We start from the raw sequence: 26,163 nt of genomic DNA, 5'->3' as shown, positions 1-26,163 counted from the left end.
AAAACTTTAATAGTTTAGCTGCATATCATTCAACATATCTTCATAAGATACAAAATTAAGATTTTATTTTATTTTATTTTTGAGTGGTGCAACCATAGATATATATAAACACTAGATGGCTCAAGGCGGAGTTTCTGACGTCGTTCACCCGGCAGCCATCTTACTTCGGGGATACAGTACAGTGTGTTCAATGGCAGCTCAAACAGAAACAGTCATAACTCGCTCAAATCTTGACGGATTTACAAACGGGTTGGTTTATTACAAACGTTGTCAACGTGGCTATGATTCAGGACGCTTATCTGCTTAATTTATGTTTTTTATATGAACGTCGTATAAAAGCATATAAGTATGCGGACGTCTCTGACGTTTATAACAAACCAAACCGTTTGAAAATCGGTTGAAAATTGAGCAAGTTATGGTCAGTTAAGAGTACATGCCCCATAGACACAATGTTATGTGTCCCGAGGTAAGATGGCCGCCACGTAACGACGTCGCTCTCCATTGGCCAACAGCGCGGGTGAGCTATCTAGTGTTTATATATATCTATGGGTGCAACCACTCCAAGGAACAGCTTTGTCCCTATGGGACTATGTTTAGAGTACCAAATGTGACTATGTTTAGAGTACCAATAGGGGGTGCTGTTGCAAATCAGACCATACTGGTCTGATTTTTACTTACAGTAGTTGCAATTAGAATCTAAGCAACATACTTTTGACCCCCAGGGCTAGAGTGAACATTCCCTTATATGTTAAAGCCACATTGTGCAATATTTAATAGTCATATTGGATTGTCAAGGTGCTTGTTTTTATGTTGAGTTTGAGACCATTTTGAGCCTGTGGTAGGTTTTATGTTACAAGGTGGACCACAATCGAAACAAGCTTTAGCTTTTTTGTGTATAGTCCATGTTGACGTTTTCTAAATTGATTTTTTTTTTTTAAACTGCCAATAAAGTTGTCTGTCTGTCTGTCTGTCTGTCTGTCTGTCTGTCTGTCTGTCTGTCTGTCTGTCTGTCTGTCTGTCTGTCCTGTCTGTCTAATCTATCTATAGGCTATGTATCGCACAATGGGGCTTTAAGCAACCAAATCCACACAATAAAATAAGCAATGTAAAGAGAGGTTTCCCTATGGCCAACGTAACTTAACGTAACGCAACTTGGTGCCTTGAAAAGCCCTTATGCAAAACCAGCCATGCTGTAGAGCATCAGTGCGAGAGTTAAGACATACGTGAAGTACGTGAAATGGACGGTGTTAGGGCCACCACAAAAGAGACTCTCACACGGTCTAATGGGTGGTGTCATGGGTGGCCACGGTGGGTATGTGGTCATGGGTGGGTCAGTGGTGGGCCTGGGTGGTCTCGTAGGACACTGGAAACCCACGTCGGACATGCCGTTGGACATGAACGTAACGAAGCCTGGCGGGTCAGAGGTGACGTGCATGCTGATCCAGCCCTGGTAACGCGACACGCGGGCGTAGACCCCCGGCCAGTTGGGCAGGGCGCAGCCCCGGCCGAAGCTCACCACCCCGGACTGGACCCAGCGGGGTGGCGTGCCGCTGCTCATCATGCTGCTCACCATCGGCCCGCCAGAGTCTCCCTGAGGAAATGAGAGATTCATGATGTCGTTAAGTCCCCAGCAAAATAATACTTCTCATCAAAATAAATTGAAGTACACCAAATACATGGCAACTTGAGGTACTCTTTAATATTTCATCATGACTTTTCACAAAAAAATAAAATAATACATGGATATCATGGGGGGCCTTATCATAGGGGGGTTTAATTTGTGAAAAACGTGCGTATTATTTTAAAAATATCCATTAAAAAAAAAAAAAAAAATTGAGCTGGAAACTTTGGTCCACCCATTTCTGGGACATGTGAGAATGGTCCAGTGAAGACAAAATAAAGCGAGACCATTGTGGGTGTATGGGAGTTTTCTCTATCACTAAACGGGGGAAATCCACCCTAACATCTGCCTGTAAAAAAATCACACCTGTGTGAAGTGAGGGGCGCTCTTATCATTATACATCATCTCATGAACAACTGAATTTATGTGATTGGTTAGCCGTTTTGCTCGCCACATATGATGTAAATTTTGCCATCATTGTCAAATGACATCATAAGCTATTTGAGGCACATATGACCTAATTTCTTGTTTCATTGTCAATGGCAAATATGAGACGTGTGGGGACAAAAGCTGTATATAGGAAAAATCACACCTGTGTGAAGTGAGAGGCGCTCTTATCATACATCCTCATGATGTGTGATGATATTGTCAATGGGAATTACATTTTTGTATTAGGGCTAAATAGCCGATTTGCCTGTCTACATGATGTAAATCCTCCATTCATTGTCAATGGCATTTAATGTTTGTGTTAGGACAAGAAGCCACACTATAGCTGAATATAGGAGGGGCTAGCGCCCCTCAAAAAACAGGGATGTGGGCAGGGAAACAAACCTACCTTCTATGATGCCACTGAGCATCATTAAGGTACTGAAAGACCCCACCTCAGACAAACATATAATTTCCCAGGTGAAAATCACCCATGTTTAGTGTTCTCTATGGTTAATAGTTAAAAAGTGTGGAATTAAAATGCACCGTATGGAAGTTAGATCGAGACAAAACTCTGCTCTGATGCGTTATGATTAAATGAAACATCTTTGCAGATACAATGGGGTGCCAGAGAGAGAGAGAGTTTGATAGAAGCAGGGGTGTAGTGGGGGGACGGGACGCGGGGGAGCGACGTGCCCCCCACTTCTCTCACGCCTAAAATTATTTTAGGGCAAAAATATGTTTTTTTTTAACTCATTTACTTTTATGGATACGATTAAAGGTATATTCAGTGATTTGACTTCATTCAAATATCACTTTTTTCTTTTTTTCTGGATAATCCTCCCTACTATAGAGTGTGCTGACCATATAAGGAAATCATCCCTGTCCCCAGTGAGCCCCTGGGGTCAAAAAACCCTAGTTTCAGTTTTGGTGGCGGGTGGCAAAACCTTCATCCAATCAGGATGAGAGGGGCCTTCCTCCAATCATGATCGAGTGGGGGCGGGCCTTGGTGCACATACTGTTGGCCTGTTGCACTTCCCCCCACTGTAGAGCGTGCATGTGCACATTTTGTTACCGGGGCGGACTGGGTGGTTTTCCAAATCACCCATAATCACTGAATGCTCCTTTAAACATGGTAAACCCGGTTTCTAAACGGGCTATACACGTCTGCATGTTTTATAGTGAGTGTCTGCATGTGTTGCGCACGTGCACGCAAATGCGCGTGCATGTGTGTGCGCACGTGTCTTATGGGGTGCCCCCCCACTTCTAAAAGTAGCACTACAACACTGGATAGAATGATATGATGGACAGAGAACAAGTATGATGTGTCACCTGACAGGAGTCCTTTCCTCCTTCATTGAGGCCAGCACAAAGCATGTTGTCTGTGATGTCATAGCTGCATTTACACTGCTGGTGCCCCACGACCGGCACATCGACTTCCTGAAGGTTCTGGGGAGAGGCCAGGGGAACTATAATGGAAGAGAGGAAAAGGGACTCATTTGTCTTAGTCTTACTCTTATGTTACAAGTAAGAGTAATTCAGAATTCAAAATGTACTTGAGCAAAAGTACAAAAGTATTGGCATCAAAATGTACCGTAAAGTACCAAAATTAAAAGTAATCATTATACAGAATGTCCCATTTCAAGTTTTCAAAGATCATTTGAAAATAGCAGATCTACAAGCTCACAATGCGTCGCATCGCGAGGCAGTGTGAGCTTATAGATTGGCCGTTTCCAAATGGCCGAAATCCACAAAGTAACGAGTAACTAAAGCTTTCAAATACATGTAGTGGAGTAAAAGTACAATATTTGGATCCTAGAAGTAAAAGTATTGGAAATACTAAGTAAACTACAAATACCTCAAAATTGTACTTACAGTAAGTATATTATTTAAGTAAATGTACAGTTACTTTCCACCACTGACTTCAAGGTCTGTTCTAACATAGTCGAACATGCATGTCCGACAACATAATATGTTGTTGCATATGTCATGCCATTGATTGAAATATTTATTAACAGTTTGCAGAATTACAGTACATTTCAAGCACAACTCAATACAAAGACTGTTAACTGTGAGTGGACGACCCAATAAAGCATTACACTTGTTTACAAGAGGGTCCACCTTGTTAAAATCATCAAAACATTTAGAGACGTGCAAATAGACACTTCTATATAGCCAAACAGAACAGGAATTCATCATAAAGGAGGTAAAAAAGGGAAAAGAAACACATACAGTGAGGGGAAAAAAGGGGGGGATTCAGATTTTTACGGGGGCCAGTCAAGGGATTTGCATGTCTTAATGACTGTTGGTACTAGGGCGTTCCACATTTTGGTGGCATAGGAGCTAAAATAATTTAGTCCCTTGTTTGTGCCGAATCTGGGTTGCACATGGTTTGCTGCTCTCCCTCTGGTGTTGTGGGTGTGGACTTGGTTAAGAGCCCACGCAAAACTGCCAAAAATCACTTTCACCTAGAAAATCCATTCAAATGTTTTATAATTCAGCTGACTGTGGAGACACATGCTGGAACTTTTTACTTTGAAATGTTTTATAGTTTCTGAGTTATTTAATTTAAACGCCAAATGCATTCTCAATGGTGAAAACACAAACTTTGGCACCACGTATTAAAAAAAATAAAAAATAGTTTTGATTCTTTTGATTTTTTTTAATATAAAAAATATATATATATATATATTATATATATATTAGCCATCTGCCTTGTTGAGATTACTATTTGATCCTAAGAGAATGGATTCAGTTTTTCCCAGGTGTAAAGATAGTTTATCAGCGAGCCAGGTGCAGATTCTACCGAGTTCAGAGCTGAGGGCCTTTTCAACCTGCAGTTTGTTCCTGTCCGAGACTAGCAGTGCTGAGTCATCTGCGAACAGAAACAAGTTGCAGTCACAAGCTGATGTCATGTCGTTTACATATATTAGGAACAGTAAAGGCTGTATGCTTCCTTGTGGAACACCACAGCTCACTGGGAGGGGGGGACAGTGTTCAGTGTTCCGTTCCACCATTACATCTGTTCTCTCCCCTCCAGGTAGGATTGCATCCAACTCACTAATGTGCTATCAAAACCAATTGCTTTTAGTTTGTTAACCAGTATGGAGTGGTTCACTGTGTCAAAAGCCTTTTGGAGGTCCAGCATGACCATGCCGCAGTATTTGCCAGCATGCACCTCGTGTTTGATGTGGTCGCTCAAATAGAGGAGGCATGTGTCAGTGGAGTGGGATGTTCTGAAGCCAGATTGGAACTCGTACATTAATTTATTTGTGGCAACATACTTTTCAACCTGTTCATAGACTATTTTTTCAATCACTTTCGAGATGGAGCTTAGAATAGAAATAGTTGCCGGGGTCTAATTTACTCCCTTTCTTGTGCAAGGGGGTTACTTTGGCCAGTTTGAAATCTTGGGGGACCTGTCCCTGTTTGATGGAGAGGTTTACTATGTGGGTGATGATTGGAGCTATAGAGATGGCAGAGTCTCTGAGAAATTTGGAGGGAATATTGTCATGGCCAGTGGCCTTGTGGGGTTGGAGGGCACTCAATTTCTTAAGTACCTCATCAGTTGTTACCATAACTAGTTTAAAATCGTCTTTACAAACACCTAGGTTTCTGTAGAAGGTTTTAATGTGCTCTACACCAAAGAGCCCAGAGTGGGAGGCAGTTTGTTAACCAGCGTTGTTGCTATGTTTGTAAAGAAGATGTTCAAGTAGTTGGCCACATCAAGCTTGTCAGTGATGAGAGTGTCGTTCGATTTAATGTTTATTATTTGAAAACCTGGTTTTCAGTTTCTGACCGCAGCCTAGTTGGTTGTTGAAGTTTCTTTTAGCTGATTTGGTCATGGCAGACAGGCAGTACAAATATTTCTTAGCTTGTTTCGTTGGGTTTTTATGCTGTATGCATATTATGCTTTGCTGGTTAAGACTCACCCGTGGCTCCCGAGTCCCGAAATGCCGCTGCCGGTTAAAACTCACCTGTGGCTTTCCTGTGAGGTTAGGTTTCGGGTTTTGGGTAGGGTGCCTGTCGGACTAATGTGTTTGGGACTAATGCCTGTCGGACTGTTAGTGCGTTGGACCAAACACATGCATGCACCCGCCTTATTACTCACCACCAATATCTTCCGTCCCCCAGCCAGTCACCCAGCTCATAGTTCCACTGTAGAAGGTGCTGTTCATCGCCGCCAGACAGACCGGGCGGATGTATGGTGTGAAGGTGACGGGGTGGGAGAGCCTCAGCAGAGCCATGTCATTGTTATGGCGCATCATCTGGCCGTACTGAGGATGGATGATGATCTGCACCACCGTGCGGTTCACCTCATTGGGGTTCATCAACTCCTGGGACTGGCGGCCCAAGAAGATGGTAAAGTTCTCATTGGGATCAGGGCTGCAAGAGAGTGGAGGAGGGGGTAACAATGAATGATATGAGGTATGCACATACATAAAGTGAGTGGTAAATTGAGTGGTAAATCGAGTGGCAAAGTGAGTTTATAAGCGTTTAATGAAATTAGATAGAACTTTTCTGTTTGGATGTATGGGCTGTCAAGGCCAGAAAGTAGTTTTTTTTGCCACTTCCTGGTATGATGATGATTTCACACACGCACATGCAAAACGCACACAACCCTTTAGGTATATGAACACTGATAGTGATGTGCACTAGGGATTCAACTATCCATTTCTTTTTCTTATAGGGATTAAATTTGCGTTAATTTAACTCAAATATTTTTGATAACACGTCACATCGCAATGCCTTGTGAGCTTGTAAATCAGCAATTTTCAAAAATGTTGGACCGTTTTACTTTAATGACGTTAAACAAGGATTTATTATTAATCATTTCAATTAATTAAATGATGTCTCACTTTGGGAAGCAGTGGGCAGCGGACAGCACCCATTCACTGTTGATGAGGGAACCTCCGCAGAAATGACCGTAGTAAGGCGCCTGTATGCTGACCTGCCATGGCCAGCTGCCAGGCGGCGCGTCCTGCCCTCCGACGATCCTCTGGTTCATGGGAGCCTGGCCGCACACTTAACAAAACAACACACTCATCATGTGTACTGAAGATGATGATTATTAATACTTCTACTAGTTTGGGATGGGACCATAATCGTTATTGTTTATCACCATTAAATCGCTCACAATAATAATACCGCGAGAAGAGTAAATGTATGGTGAAATTGTCCTCCATCTCATACTAGGATTAATTAGCGTTTGTTGAGCTGCAAATTCAGTACCAATTCAATACCACTTAAATCCTCTATACTTGATAAACCAGAGCACAGCAAGTAAGTCATATAAGATTGTTGTACGAGTCTAACATATCAATCTGCTATTATATATATATATATATATATATATATATATATATATATATATATATATATATATATATATAGAAAACATTTTCCTCTTCTTAACTATGACACACCCCAAATGGGATTGCCGGCCTTGAAAGCCTTTAAGTCTGTCAATGGGTTTCAAATAAATATTTAACCAATGCAAACTATTAACAAGACAGTTATAAACTGTGTAAACAGCACAGAAGTGCAGTAAAACCCTATTTTTGTCAGTGCCTTACCCCTTCTTTGCCCTTTTTACTATTTTGAAAAACATTTTTGAATAGTCAAAATAGATGATATACAAGCTCAGAACGTGTTGATCGGCTAGTTGAACAATTTTAAAATGTTTTTCAAAAAAAGAAGAAAAAAGAGGAAGTTTAGGGATACGGAGTAAAGCACTGACACAAATAGGGCTCCAAGGGCTAAAACGATAACACACAAAAAGTCCTGGGGACTTGTTTCCATCGTGGTCCGTATTAACCCTAGAACACTAAACATCCTTTTTGTCACACCATCACTAAACTCAGGTATATTTTACCCAATGTTAAAAAAACACACACACACACACACACACACACACATACACACACACACACACACACACACACACACACACACACACACACACACACACACACACACACACACACACACACACACACGCAAAGTAGATATTATGGGGGGCCCTATATCATAGGGGAGCAAAGTCGGTGAAAAATAATAATAATAACCTTTTATCCACCCATTCCTGGGACATGAAATGAGAGAGAAAAGAAAATCACTCTCACTAAACACGGGTGAAATTCACCTGAACACCTGCCTACGTTCTATGATGTCACTGAGCATCATGGAGGTACTGAAAGACCCACCCACCTCAGAAAATATAATGTGTGCAAAAAAGAAAATCTAAAATATGCTACGACAAGTCTTTGCCACAGACACATTTGTCTGTGTACGGGGAAATCGATGACCCCTGGTTACTTTCCAGAAAAAAAATGCCTTTTGTGACGCGTTCTTCTTTTGCACAACACTGTCATGCGATAAACTAATGGAAATATGGAGATGCTTGCCTGACAAGAGATGATGAGCATACTCTGAGCTCTTTAGAAAAATAAGCAGTTATTTTAGATGCCTTAATTTGCCTAGAGGAAGTGAGAAATTGAATGAACTTAAACTTAAACAGTGCTGCTAATCCTGGATACTTGCCAGACACAGATTTTGATGCCTGTTGTGAGTAACAGCCTGAAATTAAAGACAAACGGTGCAGATAAACCTGGATGCTTACCAGACGCAGACGCAAAACGCAGTTGTTGCGTTGCATTTGTTGCAGCAACAACCTGCAGTGCAGTGCAGCCTGAAAATTCAAAGCAAAGAAAGACATTTGTAAGGAAGTCTCATCAGTACACAGCACAGATTAATATGGAGCATTTCCATGCAGCATACAATTATGTCATGCTGCGTTCACTCAGGCAGATGCAAAGGCTATTCATTTTCAATGGAAGCCAGCGACATGAAGATACAAAGATACAAACAAGTTGTGCTGGTTTCAACTTCAGATAGGACGATACAAAGCTACAAATACGCTGTGTACTGTATAGGTTTGCTACTTGTATTACTTATGTATTTTAATGCATTTGTGTGTGAGTGACACTGATCGCCTGTGTCTTCACAAGGTAAACACACTTGAGGACTTTTGGAGAATAAAATGTAAGCGGGCAAGTGTTACTGCTAGAAAAACAAAGACAGCAGGGTATATATCAACTCTTAATTAGACCAATTTATGTATCTGAAGAATATTAAGTCCACATTTATTAGAAACTGACATTTAATTGCAACAGGAAACAACCAGAAACCAAAAGTATTATGAATCTCCTTCATCTGCTTTGTTCTATAATTCGATTAATTTGGGGCTCTGGGCCTAAGACAAATAATGTACCAAAGCCATTTCAGGCTAGTACAAACAACTAGAAAACATTTATATTCTTCCAAATCAATGCAGCTTACAATAATGTGGTGCCATATTGATCATTGGTACAATACATACAATATAATATACACATTCTACACACACACACACACACACACACACACACACACACACACACACACACACACACACACACACACACAGTTGAAATACAGCCAACGCAACAAAAAATAAATAAATAAAATATTCATGGAAGTTCAAACAGCAGACACTTATGGTTTACAATACTTTACAGCAGAATCAGTAGTTCATACTGATTAGTACACACACCAGAGAGGACAGAGAAAACAAAGTAACCAGTTTAGAACAAAATTGAAAGAATTAAAGAAAAAAAGAAAAGATAAAAAAATACCAGCTTTACCTTGGAACAGCAGGGCGACCAACAGGCATAGCCTATGGAGGGCCATGTTTGCTTTGTGTTGGCTGCAGGTGGTCGTCACCCTTAAATATAACTTTCTGCTTAACTCCGCCCACACACCTGCACCTTGCATCCTTTACCCTCCATTCGGTCATTCTCTCAGACACTTGGTCACTCCCTCAATCCATCAAAAGCCATTCTCAAGACATTCACTTCCATGGCTATGTATCTAGATTAACACCTACTGTACTGTATACTATAGGCTTATATTTAAGGTTGCCTACCCCATTGCCTACCCCAAGGTGTACCTGCTATCTTGATGTCCCTTTCCTGACCGGTAGAACTGGTTGCATGTGTTTTGTACACAAATGGCAGTGTCACCGTGAGAACAGGCAGTTCAAGTTCAAGTTCACATATGATCCTGTAATTGAGTATAAGCTGATGAAATGTCGCCATGTCAGTCTTGGTGACATAGCCTACTGTATTGGCCGTCACGCAGGTATTATCACTTTATGCTCATATGACAACGAATGCATGTACACTCCACTGCAGCACTGCTCCACTCTCACTATGCATGAAGTTACACGATCCCTTACCGTACATCACATTCCCTATCTGCTGTATCGTGCTTCTAAGTGTTTTCTCTTTATAGTGGCCCTCTCCATCGTCAAAGTTGCCCACCCCTGGTCTAGTTGCCCTGTTAGGGCAACCACACTAATGAACTGCCTTTAGCGATATTGTCAGGGAGTTATCTTTGTGTCGTCACAACTGTAAATTAACTGTCTCAGAAATGTGGAATATTTGGACGGCAGTAGGCCTAACATTAGCGTTTTCTCTCAGTCAATTGATTCTTTATATCCATAGGAAAGTAGGAAAGTGAAGATTTGTATTTATATTTTATTTTTCTCAACCACTCGTTAAGATAAGGAGCATGCAAATTATTTGCAGGCCTTCTTTTTCTAAATTGATTCACTGTGCTTTAACACTAGGATGTCTGAAAAAAAATCAATACTACTATGACGGCTAATGGTCAGGATGACCGTGTTTTTCGTGATTTGATTGGCCATTCTCTCCCCCACTGTCTAATGATCTTCACACCTCTCTCTGCACCCGTTGACGGCTTGCCATTGTCTTCTAAATGTTACATTCCAACTAATTCAAGGCAGCAGTTTCAACTCGACAGGACAACTCAAGTTATTTTTTATTTTTTATTTCAGTTTACCAAACTATAATTATAGTGACGGTGTGAGCGCTATATTGAATACCCTTGCGCAGCAAACACTGTCCGACTTTGTATTGAGCCAATAAAATAGGCTACCACACGTTATTGCCAGAGCCAGGCACATTGCTCAGACGAAATACGACATTAGTTATATATTGTCATTTTTATATAGAGGGGGAAACATCGATGTAATTAATATATATTTGATTGATTGTGCCAAAAAAAGGAAAGAGCTGTGCATGTGTGCGTGCAAATCAGAAAAGTTTACAGACAAAGGAGTTGGGAGTTTGGGAGCGGCTAGCCTTCTATATAATGCTGCGCACATATTAGCCTATATATATTTTAAAAATACCCAGCATAACTTTTGGGAAGGCTAAGCCTGGCCTAGCCTTACATACCCGCCGCCTATGATCGATGTAATTTATATATATTTGATTTATTGTGCCAGCAGAGAGGTCCGTAGCAGCAGCACGGTTTATATATATACACCATAGGATAGATCAAGTCATGTGACGCATCACCGCCACAAATAGTGCTACAGCGTTATCTAAAATGCACTTCCGCATACCTCACCGTCAGTTACTTGGATATTCTCTCCCTCTCCACGAGAGAGGGAGAGAGAAAAAAAAGAGAGCCGTGATGCGTGGAAATCAGTTCCACTGGTCGCGTGCAGAAAAGTTTACAGACAAAGAAGGACGGACAGAACTGTTCTTCTGACTGACAAAACATTTAGAAGTTTGGGACGTCTATCGGGTTGGACTGATTTCAAACAATTTCAAAATCGGTCAGCCAGACCACTCCGACGCGCTAGTGTTAACACTAGCGCGTCGGAGCGGTCTGGCTGACCGATTTTGAAATTTTTAAGTGGATTTTCTTTGCCCATGAAGTCCTGAGAAAGTTCCCCTTGCATGACTTTTTCTAAATGTTCGATTCAAACCATCTCTGTTTTTTTTTCATCTGAAACGTTTTGGAAATATGATTTTAGACATAATTCTACTAAAATGTCTGCTCTTTTTCGGTCCGTGGGACCGCTCTTAGACTCTCACCCTTTCTCCCCCGCAAGCAGTGAAGTTCACACCTCCCTCCCGGCTGGAGACGGGCATTGTTCAAGCTAATGTGTCATTTGCATTCCAACTACTTCCACATGTAGGCAAACTTACATTACGAATGTACATAAACTAAATGTTGTTTTAGATGTTATATTTGTTATATGCGGTTTGCAGAAATAACGATGTCTGACTTTATTTCTCGAAACGGAAAAAGAAATATGGTGTGTGGTATTGTTTCCACCAAGCGCATAGCTCAATAGATATAAATACATGTTGACTATACACGCCATCTTTATAGCATAATTATGTAAGGTGGCGATGATAATAATGAATCAATTATCCTGGAATAATAAAGTTTATAGCATGGTCTGTTTGACCCGACCGACATTTCCTTTCCTTGGAGCGAGAATGCTTGCCGATGCGCGATGCCAAATAAAAATGACAGTGTTTGAAATCAGTCCAACCCGATAGACGTCCCGAACTTCTAAATGTTTTGTCAGTCAGAAGAACAGTTCTGTCCGTCCTTCTTTGTCTGTAAACTTTTCTGCACGCGACCAGTGGAACTGATTTCCACGCATCACGGCTCTCTTTTTTTTCTCTCGTGGAGAGGGAGAGAATATCCAAGTAACTGACGGTGAGGTATGCGGAAGTGCATTTTAGATAACGCTGTAGCACTATTTGTGGCGGTGATGCGTCACATGACTTGATCTATCCTATGGTGTATATATAAACCGTGCTGCTGCTACGGACCTCTCTGCTGGCACAATAAATCAAATATATATAAATTACATCGATCATAGGCGGCGGGTATGTAAGGCTAGGCCAGGCTTAGCCTTCCCAAAAGTTATGCTGGGTATTTTTAAAATATATATAGGCTAATATGTGCGCAGCATTATATAGAAGGCTAGCCGCTCCCAAACTCCCAACTCCTTTGTCTGTAAACTTTTCTGATTTGCACGCACGCATGCACAGCTCTTTCCTTTTTTTGGCACAATCAATCAAATATATATTAATTACATCGATGTTTCCCCCTCTATATAAAAATGACAATATATAACTAATGTCGTATTTCGTCTGAGCAATGTGCCTGGCTCTGGCAATAACGTGTGGTAGCCTATTTTATTGGCTCAATACAAAGTCGGACAGTGTTTGCTGCGCAAGGGTATTCAATATAACGCTCACACCGTCACTATAATTATAGTTTGGTAAACTGAAATAAAAAATAAAAAATAACTTGAGTTGTCCTGTCGAGTTGAAACTGCTGCCTTGAATTAGTTGGAATGTAACATTTAGAAGACAATGGCAAGCCGTCAACGGGTGCAGAGAGAGGTGTGAAGATCATTAGACAGTGGGGGAGAGAATGGCCAATCAAATAGCACGAAAAACACGGTCATCCTGACCGTTAGCCGTCATAGTAGTATTGAATTTTTTTCAGACATCCTAGTTTCAAAGTGCACACCCCATCAATAGTGGAGGGATGTAGCAGAATAATTATATCTTGCTTCACTTAGGCTATATAAAGATATGTACCCAAAAAAAAGAAGAACAATCAATTGTAGCATAATGCAAACTAAACAAAAAACTGATCTTTTCTCACCTTTGAACTGTAGGATGAGTATCAGAGATATCCCGTACAGCAGTTTGTGGAGGGCCATTTTCTCTCGGTTTCACTTGTCTGATCACATCAGCGTCATTAAATAGCTTTTGATATGTCCTCAACTCCTCCCATAACGTACGTGGCACCTGACATTTTTAACATGCCACTGGTTTCATCATTCCTTGAACTAATTGTACAATAGACTTTTCGGTAAGCCCCACCCACTCTACTCTGCCAGACCAGCAACCAACATTGCCTCTCGACCATTGACTCGCTTGTTGTATGACAGATTTTCCCATGTAAATAATCGATCATTTCAGGAGTGAAAGCTTCTAAATCTATAGTCAACAAGGGCTGCAGTAGGCTATGCACTAGAAACATGTGCATGACATTATTTCAATAAACTAAAAAATGCAGGGAAATGTTGGGTAAGTTGGGTAACTTTATAGCTAACTACTTTAACCCTGACATCCCAATTTTGGGCATGTCATTATACTGTAGGCTAAGAAGAAAGGACAATTGCTGATCTACAAGGTCACAACATGCCGTAATGTGTTGTGAGCTTGTAGATCGGCTTTTCCCCAAAAATAAGTTTTGATAAGTGACTTATTTTAAAATGTGTAGCGCAATGGAATAGAGTAGACACTATGACACGTCCAGAGTCAATTACCGTAGTACTGTAGGCTAGATACATTTGTGTTCTGGAAATATCATTGATCACTTGTTCTGCATGTCCGTGGCAAAAAAAAAACAATGGAAATCTCCATCACATCCACAAGCTGGCATAGTGATGCCCCCGGGTGCAGATAGCTGCTGTACTATCATGATTATTGGTGGTGGTGGCAATACTAATAATTTTAGTCTGGATATATCAAATCCTGTGTTGAGGATCACACAAGAATAGCATGCACTTTATGAACAAAATAACACCCAAACCAGACCATTAATTAAAAGGTTTCATAATTACAGTCTGCTTGAGACAGTGGCACTGGTACACTGAACTCATCTTCTCCTCCTACAGTGCGTGTCAACCACATTAATCCCCATAGCCGACACTGGCATGGCACTTCTCAGCTTCAATGATGCTTTTGATACCAATCGTTGCATAGAAGCATCATGGTTTTGTTATGCGTACACACCCATGGTACTGTGCCAAGAGAACTCACAAATCAAAACAAACGCACGCACACGCAGTCAAGTTGTCTACCGATGTTAACCATCTCAAACCCTCACCCTAACCTACCCTCCCACGGGGCAGCACAGGCAGACTCTTCACATGCTACTAATAAATGTCAGAGCTGAAATCGACATGTAAATATGAAATAAATGCTTAAACAAGACAAAGCAAGACATTACTCTATAAGCCATATCTCCAAAACTGGAGATAAAAATCCAATGGCAGTCCCTCAGTCAAATTTGGCCACAAATGTAATTATGGTTCAATCTCAAACCTTTTCATGTCAGGGACCGGCGGACCGCCATATGGCCGGGGACCCTCCACCTGAAACGATGTGCTAGGGACCCCCAGGAGAGAAGATTTGTGTTAAACCTTTTCTAAATGATTCAAAAATCTATATAGATCAGCCATTTTTGAGTAGGCCTAGTAAGTATTAAATAGGATTACCATGGTTAATCTGATTTTGATGCTGCGTTAACACATTTGCTGGGGACCCCCTGGAACCCCCTCAAAGACCCTAGGGGTCCCCGGTCCCCACTTTCACATATTACACCAAATCACCATGTATACATTTGCCTCATTAGTGGCTCTGACCTGATATCAATATTGTAATTACAGTTAATTGGCCTTTCTTTCTGTGCAATTGCAGAGATTCATATGAGACAGACAAAGTTGGACATTGGAATAAAAGTAAAACTTTAATAGTTTAGCTGCATATCATTCAACATATCTTCATAAGATACACCATTAAGATTTTATTTTTGAGTGGTGCAACCACTCCAAGGAACAGCTTTGTCCCTATGGGACTATGTTTAGAGTACCAAATGTGACTATGTTTAGAGTACCAATAGGGGGTGCTGTTGCAAATCAGACCATACTGGTCTAATTTTTACTTATCAACAGTAGTTGCAATTAGAATCTAAGCAACATACTTTTGACCCCCAGGGCTAGAGTGAACATTCCCTTATATGTTAAAGCCACATTGTGCAATATTTAATAGTCATATTGGATTGTCAAGGTGCTTGTTTTTATGTTGAGTTTGAGACCGTTTTGAGCCTGTGGTAGGTTTTATGTTACAAGGTGGACCACAATCGAAACAAGCTTTAGCTTTTTTGTGTATAGTCCATGTTGACGTTTTCTAATTTTTTTTTTTTTTTTTAAACTGCCAATAAAGTTGTCTGTCTGTCTGTCTGTCTGTCTGTCTGTCTGTCTGTCTGTCTGTCTGTCTGTCTGTCTGTCTGTCTGTCTGTCTGTCTGTCTGTCTGTCTGTCTGTCTGTCTGTCTGTCTGTCTGTCTGTCTGTCTGTCTAATCTATCTATAGGCTATGTATCGCACAATGGGGCTTTAAGCAACCAAATCCACACAATAAAATAAGCAATGTAAAGAGAGGTTTCCCTATGGCCAACGTAACTTAACGTAACGCAACTTGGTGCCTTGAAAAGCCCTTATGCAAAACCAGCCATGCTGTAGAGCATCAGTGCGAGAGTTAAGACATACGTGAAGTACGTGAAATGGACGGTGTTAGGGCCGCCACAAAAGAGACTCTCACACGGTCTAATGGGTGGTGTCATGGGTGGCCACGGTGGGTATGTGGTCATGGGTGGCCACGGTGGGTATGTGGTCATGGGTGGGTATGTGGTCATGGGTGGGTCAGTGGTGGTCTTGGGTGGTCTCGTAGGACACTGGAAACCCACGTCGGACATGCCCTTGGACATGAACGTAACGAAGCCTGGCGGGTCAGAGGTGACGTGCATGCTGATCCAGCCCTGGTAACGCGACACGCGGGCGTAGACCCCCGGCCATTTGGGCAGGGCGCAGCCCCAGCCGAAGCTCACCACCCCGGACTGGACCCAGCGGGGTGGCTTGCCTTTGCGTATCATGCTGCTCACCAACGGCCCGCCAGAGTCTCCCTGAGGAAATGAGAGATTCATGATGTCGTTAAGTCCCCAGCAAAATAATACTTCTCATCAAAATAAATTGAAGTACACCAAATACATGGCAACTTGAGGTACTCTTTAATATTTCATCATGACTTTTCACAAAAAAATAAAATAATACATGGATATCATGGGGGGCCTTATCATAGGGGGGTTTATTTTGTGAAAAACGTGCGTATTATTTTAAAAATATCCATTAAAAAAAAGAATAATAATTGAGCTGGAAACTTTGGTCCACCCATTTCTGGGACATGTGAGAATGGTCCAGTGAAGACAAAATAAAGCGAGACCATTGTGGGTGTATGGGAGTTTTCTCTATCACTAAACGGGGGAAATTCACCCTAACATCTGCCTGTAAAAAAAATCACACCTGTGTGAAGTGAGGGGCGCTCTTATCATTATACATCATACATCATCTCATGAACAACTGAATTTATGTGATTGGTTAGCCGTTTTGCTCGCTACATATGATGTCAATTTTGCCATCATTGTCAAATTGACATCATAAGCTATTTGAGGCACATATGACCTAATTTCTTGTTTCATTGTCAATGGCAAATATGAGACGTGTGGGGACAAAAGCTGTATATAGGAAAAATCACACCTGTGTGAAGTGAGAGGCGCTCTTATCATACATCCTCATGATGTGTGATGATATTGTCAATGGGAATTACATTTTTGTATTAGGGCTAAATAGCCGATTTGCCTGTCTACATATGATGTAAATCCTCCATTCATTGTCAATGGCATTTAATGTTTGTGTTAGGACAAGAATCCACACTATAGCTGAATATAGGAGGGGCTAGCGCCCCTCAAAAAACAGGGATGTGGGCAGGGAAACAAACCTACCTTCTATGATGCCACTGAGCATCATTAAGGTACTGAAAGACCCCACCTCAGACAAAAATATAATTTCCCAGGTGAAAATCACCCGTGTTTAGTGTTCTCTATGGTTAATAGTTAAAAAGTGTGGAATTAAAATGCACCGTATGGAAGTTAGATCGAGACAAAACTCTGCTCTGATGCGTTATGATTAAATGAAACATCTTTGCAGATACAATGGGGTGCCAGAGAGAGAGAGAGTTTGATAGAAGCAGGGGTGTAGTGGGGGGACGGGACGCGGGGGAGCGACGTACCCCCCACTTCTCTCACGCCTAAAATAATTTTAGGGCAAAAATATGTTTTTTTTTTACTCATTTACTTTTATGGATACGATTAAAGGTATATTCAGTGATTTTACTTAATTCAAATATCACTTTTTTCTTTTTTTCTGGATAATCCTCCCTACTATAGAGTGTGCTGACCATATAAGGAAATCATCCCTGTCCCCAGTGAGCCCCTGGGGTCAAAAAACCCTAGTTTCAGTTTTGGTGGCGCGTGGCAAAACCTTCATCCAATCAGGATGAGCGGGGCCTTCCTCCAATCATGATCGAGTGGGGGCGGGCCTTGGTGCACATACTGTTGGCCTGTTGCACTTCCCCCCACTGTAGACCGTGCATGTGCACATTTTGTTACCGGGGTGGACTGGGTGGTTTTCCAAATCACCCAAATCACTGAATGCTCCTTTAAGCATGGTAAACCCGGTTTCTAAACGGGCTATACACGTCTGCATGTTTTATAGTGAGTGTCTGCATGTGTTGCGCACGTGCACGCAAATGCGCGTGCATGGGTGGGCGCACGTGTCTTATGGGGTGCCCCCCCACTTCTAAAAGTAGCACTACAACACTGGATAGAATGATATGATGGACAGAGAACAAGTATGATGTGTCACCTGACAGGTGTCCTTTCCTCCTTCATTGAGGCCAGCACAAAGCATGTTGTCTGTGATGTCATAGTAGCTGCATTTACACTGCTGGTACCCCACGACCGGCACATCGACTTCCTGAAGGTTCTGGGGAGAGGCCAGGGGAACTATAATGGAAGAGAGGAAAAGGGACTCATTTGTCTTAGTCTTACTCTTATGTTACAAGTAAGAGTAATTCAGAATTCAAAATGTACTTGAGCAAAAGTACAAAAGTATTGGCATCAAAATGTACCGTAAAGTACCAAAATTAAAAGTAATCATTATACAGAATGTCCCATTTCAAGTTTTCAAAGATCATTTGAGAATAGCAGATCTACAAGCTCACAATGCGTCGCAGTGTGAGCTTATAGATTGGCCGTTTCCAAATGGCCGAAATCCACAAAGTAACGAGTAACTAAAGCTTTCAAATACATGTAGTGGAGTAAAAGTACAATATTTGGATCCTAGAAGTAAAAGTATTGGAAATACTAAGTAAACTACAAATACCTCAAAATTGTACTTACAGTAAGTATATTATTTAAGTAAATGTACAGTTACTTTCCACCACTGACTTCAAGGTCTGTTCTAACATAGTCGAACATGCATGTCCGACAACATAATATGTTGCATATGTCATGCCATTGATTGATTGATTGAAAAATTTATTAACAGTTTGCAGAATTACAGTACATTTCAAGCACAACTCAATACAAAGACTGTTAACTGTGAGTGGACGACCCAATAAAGCATTACACTTGTTTACAAGAGGGTCCACCTTGTTAAAATCATCAAAACATTTAGAGACGTGCAAATAGACACTTCTATATAGCCAAACAGAACAGGAATTCATCATAAAGGAGGTAAAAAAGGGAAAAGAAACACATACAGTGAGGGGAAAAGGGGGGGATTCAGATTTTTACGGGGGCCAGTCAAGGGATTTGCATGTCTTAATGACTGTTGGTACTAGGGCGTTCCACATTTTGGTGGCATAGGAGCTAAAATAATTTAATCCCTTGTTTGTGCCGAATCTGGGTTGCACATGGTTTGCTGCTCTCCCTCTGGTGTTGTGGGTGTGGACTTGGTTAAGAGCCCACGCAAAACTGCCAAAAATCACTTTCACCTAGAAAATCCATTCACATTTTTTATAATTCAGCTGACTGTGGAGACACAGTTATTTAATTTAAATGCCAAATGCATTCTCAATGGTGAAAACACAAACTTTGGCACCACGTATTAAAAAAAAGAAAAAAAATAGTTTAGATTTTTTTGATTTTTTTTAATTAAAAAAAAATATATATATATATATATATATATTAGCCATCTGCCTTGTTGAGATTACTATTTGATCCTAAGAGAATGGATTCAGTTTTTCCCAGGTGTAAAGATAGTTTATCAGCGAGCCAGGTGCAGATTCTACCGAGTTCAGAGCTGAGGGCCTTTTCAACCTGCAGTTTGTTCCTGTCCGAGACTAGCAGTGCTGAGTCATCTGCGAACAGAAACAAGTTGCAGTCACAAGCTGATGTCATGTCGTTTACATATATTAGGAACAGTAAAGGCCGTATGCTTCCTTGTGGAACACCACAGCTCACTGGGAGGGGGGGACAGTGTTCAGTGTTCCGTTCCACCATCTGTTCTCTCCCCTCCAGGTAGGATTGCATCCAACTCACTAATGTGCTATCAAAACCAATTGCTTTTAGTTTGTTAAACAGTATGGAGTGGTTCACTGTGTCAAAAGCCTTTTGGAGGTCCAGCATGACCATGCCGCAGTATTTGCCAGCATGCAACTCGTGTTTGATGTCGCTCAAATAGAGGAGGCATGTGTCAGTGGAGTGGGATGTTCTGAAGCCAGATTGGAACTCGTACATTAATTTATTTGTGGCAACATACTTTTCAACCTGTTCATAGACTATTTTTTCAATCACTTTCGAGATGGAGCTTAGAATAGAAATAGTTGCCGGGGTCTAATTTACTCCCTTTCTTGTGCAAGGGGGTTACTTTGGCCAGTTTGAAATCTTGGGGGACCTGTCCCTGTTTGATGGAGAGGTTTACTATGTGGGTGATGATTGGAGCTATAGAGATGGCAGAGTCTCTGAGAAATTTGGAGGGAATATTGTCATGGCCAGTGGCCTTGTGGGGTTGGAGGGCACTCAATTTCTTAAGTACCTCATCAGTTGTTACCATAACTAGTTTAAAATCGTCTTTACAAACACCTAGGTTTCTGTAGAAGGTTTTAATGTGCTCTACACCAAAGAGCCTAGAGTGGGAGGCAGTTTGTTAACCAGCGTTGTTGCTATGTTTGTAAAGAAGATGTTCAAGTAGTTGGCCACATCAAGCTTGTCAGTGATGAGAGTGTCGGTCGATTTGATGTTTATTATTTGAAAACCTGGTTTTCAGTTTCTGACCGCAGCCTAGTTGGTTGTTGAAGTTTCTTTTAGCTGATTTGGTCATGGCAGACAGGCAGTAAAAATATTTCTTAGCTTGTTTCGTTGGGTTTTTATGTTGTATGCATATTATGCTTTGCTGGTTAAGACTCACCCGTGGCTCCCGAGTCCCGAAATGCCGCTGCCGGTTAAAACTCACCTGTGGCTTTCCTGTGAGGTTAGGGTTAGGTTTCCGGTTTTGGGTAGGGTGCCTGTCGGACTAATGTGTTTGGGACTAATGCCTGTCGGACTGTTAGTGCGTTGGACCAAACACATGCATGCACCCGCCTTATTACTCACCACCAATATCTTCCGTCCCCCAGCCAGTCACCCAGCTCATAGTTCCACTGTAGAAGGTGCTGTTCATCGCCGCCAGACAGACCGGGCGGATGTATGGTGTGAAGGTGACGGGGTGGGAGAGCCTCAGCAGAGCCATGTCGTTGTTATGGCGCATCATCTGGCCGTACTGAGGATGGATGATGATCTGCACCACCGAGCGGTTCAGCTCATTGGGGTTCATCAACTCCTGGGACTGGCGGCCCAAGAAGATGGTAAAGTTCTCATTGGGATCAGGGCTGCAAGAGAGTGGAGGAGGGGGTAACAATGAATGATATGAGGTATGCACATACATAAAGTGAGTGGTAAATTGAGTGGTAAATCGAGTGGCAAAGTGAGTTTATAAGCGTTTAATGAAATTAGATAGAACTTTTCTTTTTGGATGTATGGGCTGTCAAGGCCAGAAAGTAGGTTTTTTTTGCCACTTCCTGGTATGATGATGATTTCACACACGCACATGCAAAGCGCACACAACCCTTTAGGTATATGAACACTGATAGTGATGTGCACTAGGGATTCAACTATCCATTTCTTTTTCTTATAGGGATTAAATTTGCGATTAATTTAACTCAAATATTTTTGATAACACGTTACATCGCAATGCCTTGTGAGCTTGTAAATCAGCAATTTTCAAAAATGTTGGACCTTTTTACTTTAATGACAAAAAACAAGGATTTATTATTAATCATTTCAATTGATTAAATGATGTCTCACTTTGGGAAGCAGTGGGCAGCGGACAGCACCCATTCACTGTTGATGAGGGAACCTCCGCAGAAATGACCGTAGTAAGGCGCATGTATGCTGACCTGCCATGGCCAGCTGCCAGGCGGCGCGTCCTGCCCTCCGACGATCCTCTGGTTCATGGGAGCCTGGCCGCACACTTAACAAAACAACACACTCATCATGTGTACTGAAGATGATGATTATTAATACTTCTACTAGTTTGGGATGGGACCATAATCGTTATTGTTTATCACCATTAAATCGCTCACAATAATAATACCGCGAGAAGAGTAAATGTATGGTGAAATTGTCCTCCATCGCATACTAGGATTAATTAGCGTTTGTTGAGCTGCAAATTCAGTACCAATTCAATACCACTTAAATCCTCTATACTTGATAAAACAGAGCACAGCAAGTAAGTCATATAAGATTGTTGTATGAGTCTAACATATCAATCTGCTATTATATATATATATATATATATATATAGAAAACATTTTCCTCTTCTTAACTATGACACACCCCAAATGGGATTGCCAGCCTTGAAAGCCTTTAAGTCTGTCAATGGGTTTCTAATAAATATTTAACCAATGCAAACTATTAACAAGACAGTTATAAACTGTGTAAACAGCACAGAAGTGCAGTAAAACCCTATTTTTGTCAGTGCCTTACCCCTTCTTTGCCCTTTTTACTATTTTGAAAAACATTTTTGAATAGTTAAAATAGATGATATACAAGCTCAGAACGTGTTGATCGGCTAGTTGAACAATTTTAAAATGTTTTTCAAAAAAAGAAGAAAAAAGAGGAAGTTTAGGGATATGGAGTAAAGCACTGACACAAATAGGGCTCCAAGGGCTAAAACGATAACACACAAAAAGTCCTGGGGACTTGTTTCCATCGTGGTCCGTATTAACCCTAGAACACTAAACATCCTTTTTGTCACACCATCACTAAACTCAGGTATATTTTACCCAATGTTTAAAAAAAAAACCACACACACACACACGCAAAGTAGATATTATGGGGGGCCCTATATCATAGGGGAGCAAAGTCGGTGAAAAATAATAATAATAACCTTTTATCCACCCATTCCTGGGACATGAAATGAGAGAGAAAAGAAAATCACTCACTAAACACGGGTGAAATTCACCTGAACACCTGCCTGTGTAAAATAAAAAAAACAGGGATGTAGGTAGGGAAACAAACCTACGTTCTATGATGTCACTGAGCATCATGGAGGTACTGAAAGACCCACCCACCTCAGAAAATATAATGTGTGCAAAAAAGAAAATCTAAAATATGCTACGACAAGTCTTTGCCACAGACACATTTGTCAGTGTACGGGCAAATCGATGACCCCTGGTTACTTTCCAGGAAAAAAAAGCCTTTGTTGACGCGTTCTTCTTTTGCACAACACTGTCATGCGATAAACTAATGGAAATATGGAGATGCTTGCCTGACAAGAGATGATGAGCATACTCTGAGCTCTTTAGAAAAATAAGCAGTTATTTTAGATGCCTTAATTTGCCTAGAGGAAGTGAGAAATTGAATGAACTTAAACTTAAACAGTGCTGCTAATCCTGGATGCTTGCCAGACACAGATTTTGATGCCTGTTGTGAGTAACAGCCTGAAATTAAAGACAAACGGTGCAGATAAACCTGGATGCTTACCAGATGCAGACGGTTGTTGCGTTGCATTTGTTGCAGCAACAACAGTTGCTGCAGTGCAGCCTGAAAATTCAAATCAAAGAAAGACATTTGTAAGGAAGTCTCATCAGTACACAGCACAGATTAATATGGAGCATTTCCATGCAGCATACAATTATGTCATGCGAAACAACCAGAAACCAAGTATTATGACTCTCCTTCATCTGCTTTGTTCTATAATTCGATTAATTTGGAGCTCTGGGCCTAAGACAAATAATGTACCAAAGCCATTTCAGGCTAGTACAAACAACTAGAAAACCTTTATATTCTTCCAAATCAATGCAGCTTACAATAATGTGGTGCCATATTGATCATTGGTACAATACATACAATATAATATACACATTCTACACACACACACACACACACACACACACACACACACACACACACACACACACACACACACACACACACACACACACACACACACACACACACACACACACACACACACAGTTGAAATACAGCCAACGCAACAAATATTTAAAATATGCATGGAAGTTCAAACAGCAGACAGAGAAAACAAAGTAACCAGTTTAGAACAAAATTGAAAAAATTAAAGAAAAAAAGAAAAGAAAAAAAAACACCTCGGCTTTACCTTGGAACAGCAGGGCGACCAACAGGCATAGCCTATGGAGGGCCATGTTTGCTTTGTGTTGGCTGCAGGTGGTCGTCACCCTTAAATATAACTTTCTGCTTAACTCCGCCCACACACTTTGCATCCTTTACCCTCCATTCGGTCATTCTCTCAGACACTTGGTCACTCCCTCAATCCATCAAAAGCCATTCTCAAGAAATTCACTTCCATGGCTATGTATCTAGATTAACACCTACTGTACTGTATACTATAGGCTTATATTTAAGGTTGCCTACCCCATTGCCTACCCCAAGGTGTACCTGCTATCTTGATGTCCCTTTCCTGACCGGTATGCATGTGTTTTGTACACAAATGGCAGTGTCACCGTGAGAACAGACAGTTCAAGTTCAAGTTCACATATGATCCTGTAATTGAGTATAAGCTGATGAAATGTCGCCATGTCAGTCTTGGTGACATAGCCTACTGTATTGGCCGTCACACAGGTATCACATTATGCTCATATGACAACGAATGCATGTACACTCCACTGCAGCACTGCTCCACTCTCGCTATGCATGAAGTTACATGATCCCTTACCGTACATCACAATCCCTATCTGCTGTATCGTGCTTCTAAGTGTTTTCTCTTCACTTTTGTATAAGATACTGTGTATCCTCTCTTGCGCCTCTTTTCCATAAATATATTAACCAAAGAGTCGATATTATGGGGTCAACATTTGGCAAAAATAGCCCATCTACAAGCTCACAACATCTGTGAGATATGTAATCTCCATGTCTGACAAACTGGTTGTACAACCATCATGTCAGTAGCATGACTCAACATAACACATTGAAATGACAGTTATGTACTATTGGGCTCATTTGACATGCTCATTTGGCAAAACAAAGACATATTTCCCTCTCACACCATGTGCTGCAAAAGAATGTTAAGGGCATTACAGAGCGCCTTCATGTCATGCGTCATTTTAGATTTGAGCTAATACTTTGGCTATTCAAAAATGGCAGATATACAAGCTCATAGCACGTCACTTCATGCCGTGCTACGAGCTTGTAGATCTGAAACATTTTGAAAATTGGCACATTATATATTTTACTAAAAGCTTTGCTTCAAAAATATTTTGAGATGGTGGTGGCCATATACATATAATTTTGGGGGTGCTTGACATGAAAATGTATGAGCACCATTGATATAGAAACGTACATTTTTCAGAAAACTTTTAGAAAGACGTTTGTAGAATCGACCTCAGTTCTTAATGGGTTAACTGTAAAATACAACTGCACCCAATTCCTTGAACAATGGAAATGCCGATACTTTTACTGAAAGTCATGGGAGTGGTTGGACAGTGGTTGCATAGAATGCGTAAAAATTTAAGCCAGGTGATCAGTACAAATTGGTCACTGGATTAATTATAAGACGGTGTTGGGAGGAGGCGAGTTAATTATTCAGAATCTCAACAAAAAACATGAAAGAAACAGAGGGGGAATCAATCGTATGGGGCCGTGTGGGTCTGGCAACATGTCATGACCACAGGGGCTTGCCCCAAATAGCCGATCTACAAGCTCACAAGGTCACTATTTTAAAATAGTAAAAAATACCAAAAAGGTTTAAGCATAAGGCTTTATGCTTAAACCTTTTTGGTATTTTTTAAGGTAAACGACACCGATGCAACTCATTGAGTTGCAATGAGTTGCATTGGTGTGGTCTACCTTAAAAACCTTTTGTCTCAACCCGACCCTTTGGTGTGGTTTGGGCTTAAGGGGCCCACATGGTCTCGAGGTATATACTGAGAGGCTAGTACCCTCCACCTGAAACAATGTGCCAGGGACCCCCAGGAGAGAAGATTTGTGTTCTTCTACAGATCAGCCATTTTTAAGTAGGCCTA

The 26,163-nt window shown here is 41.1% G+C and overlaps 1 protein-coding gene across 1 annotated transcript; it reads right to left on the bottom strand.

The window, feature by feature from the left end:
- Positions 1-1,171: 1,171 nt before the first annotated feature.
- Positions 1,172-22,127, bottom strand: LOC306914266 (transmembrane protease serine 9-like; the record flags this gene model as incomplete). The annotated part of the gene is made up of 9 exons (XM_079491256.1): positions 21,965-22,127; positions 21,215-21,489; positions 18,483-18,622; positions 16,324-16,684; positions 8,670-8,738; positions 6,907-7,072; positions 6,159-6,433; positions 3,380-3,516; positions 1,172-1,591 (listed from the first exon to the last, which is right to left on the bottom strand). Exons 1-9 carry the CDS (start codon positions 22,111-22,113, stop codon positions 1,172-1,174), a joined length of 1,992 nt encoding a protein of 663 aa, XP_079347382.1. The 5' UTR covers positions 22,114-22,127.
- Positions 22,128-26,163: the final 4,036 nt, after the last annotated feature.

This window comes from Electrona antarctica (assembly GCF_951216825.1).
Source record: "Electrona antarctica genome assembly, chromosome: 21".
Classification (NCBI taxonomy): Eukaryota; Metazoa; Chordata; class Actinopteri; order Myctophiformes; family Myctophidae; genus Electrona; species Electrona antarctica.
This window is presented reverse-complemented; position numbering and strand designations above follow the sequence as displayed.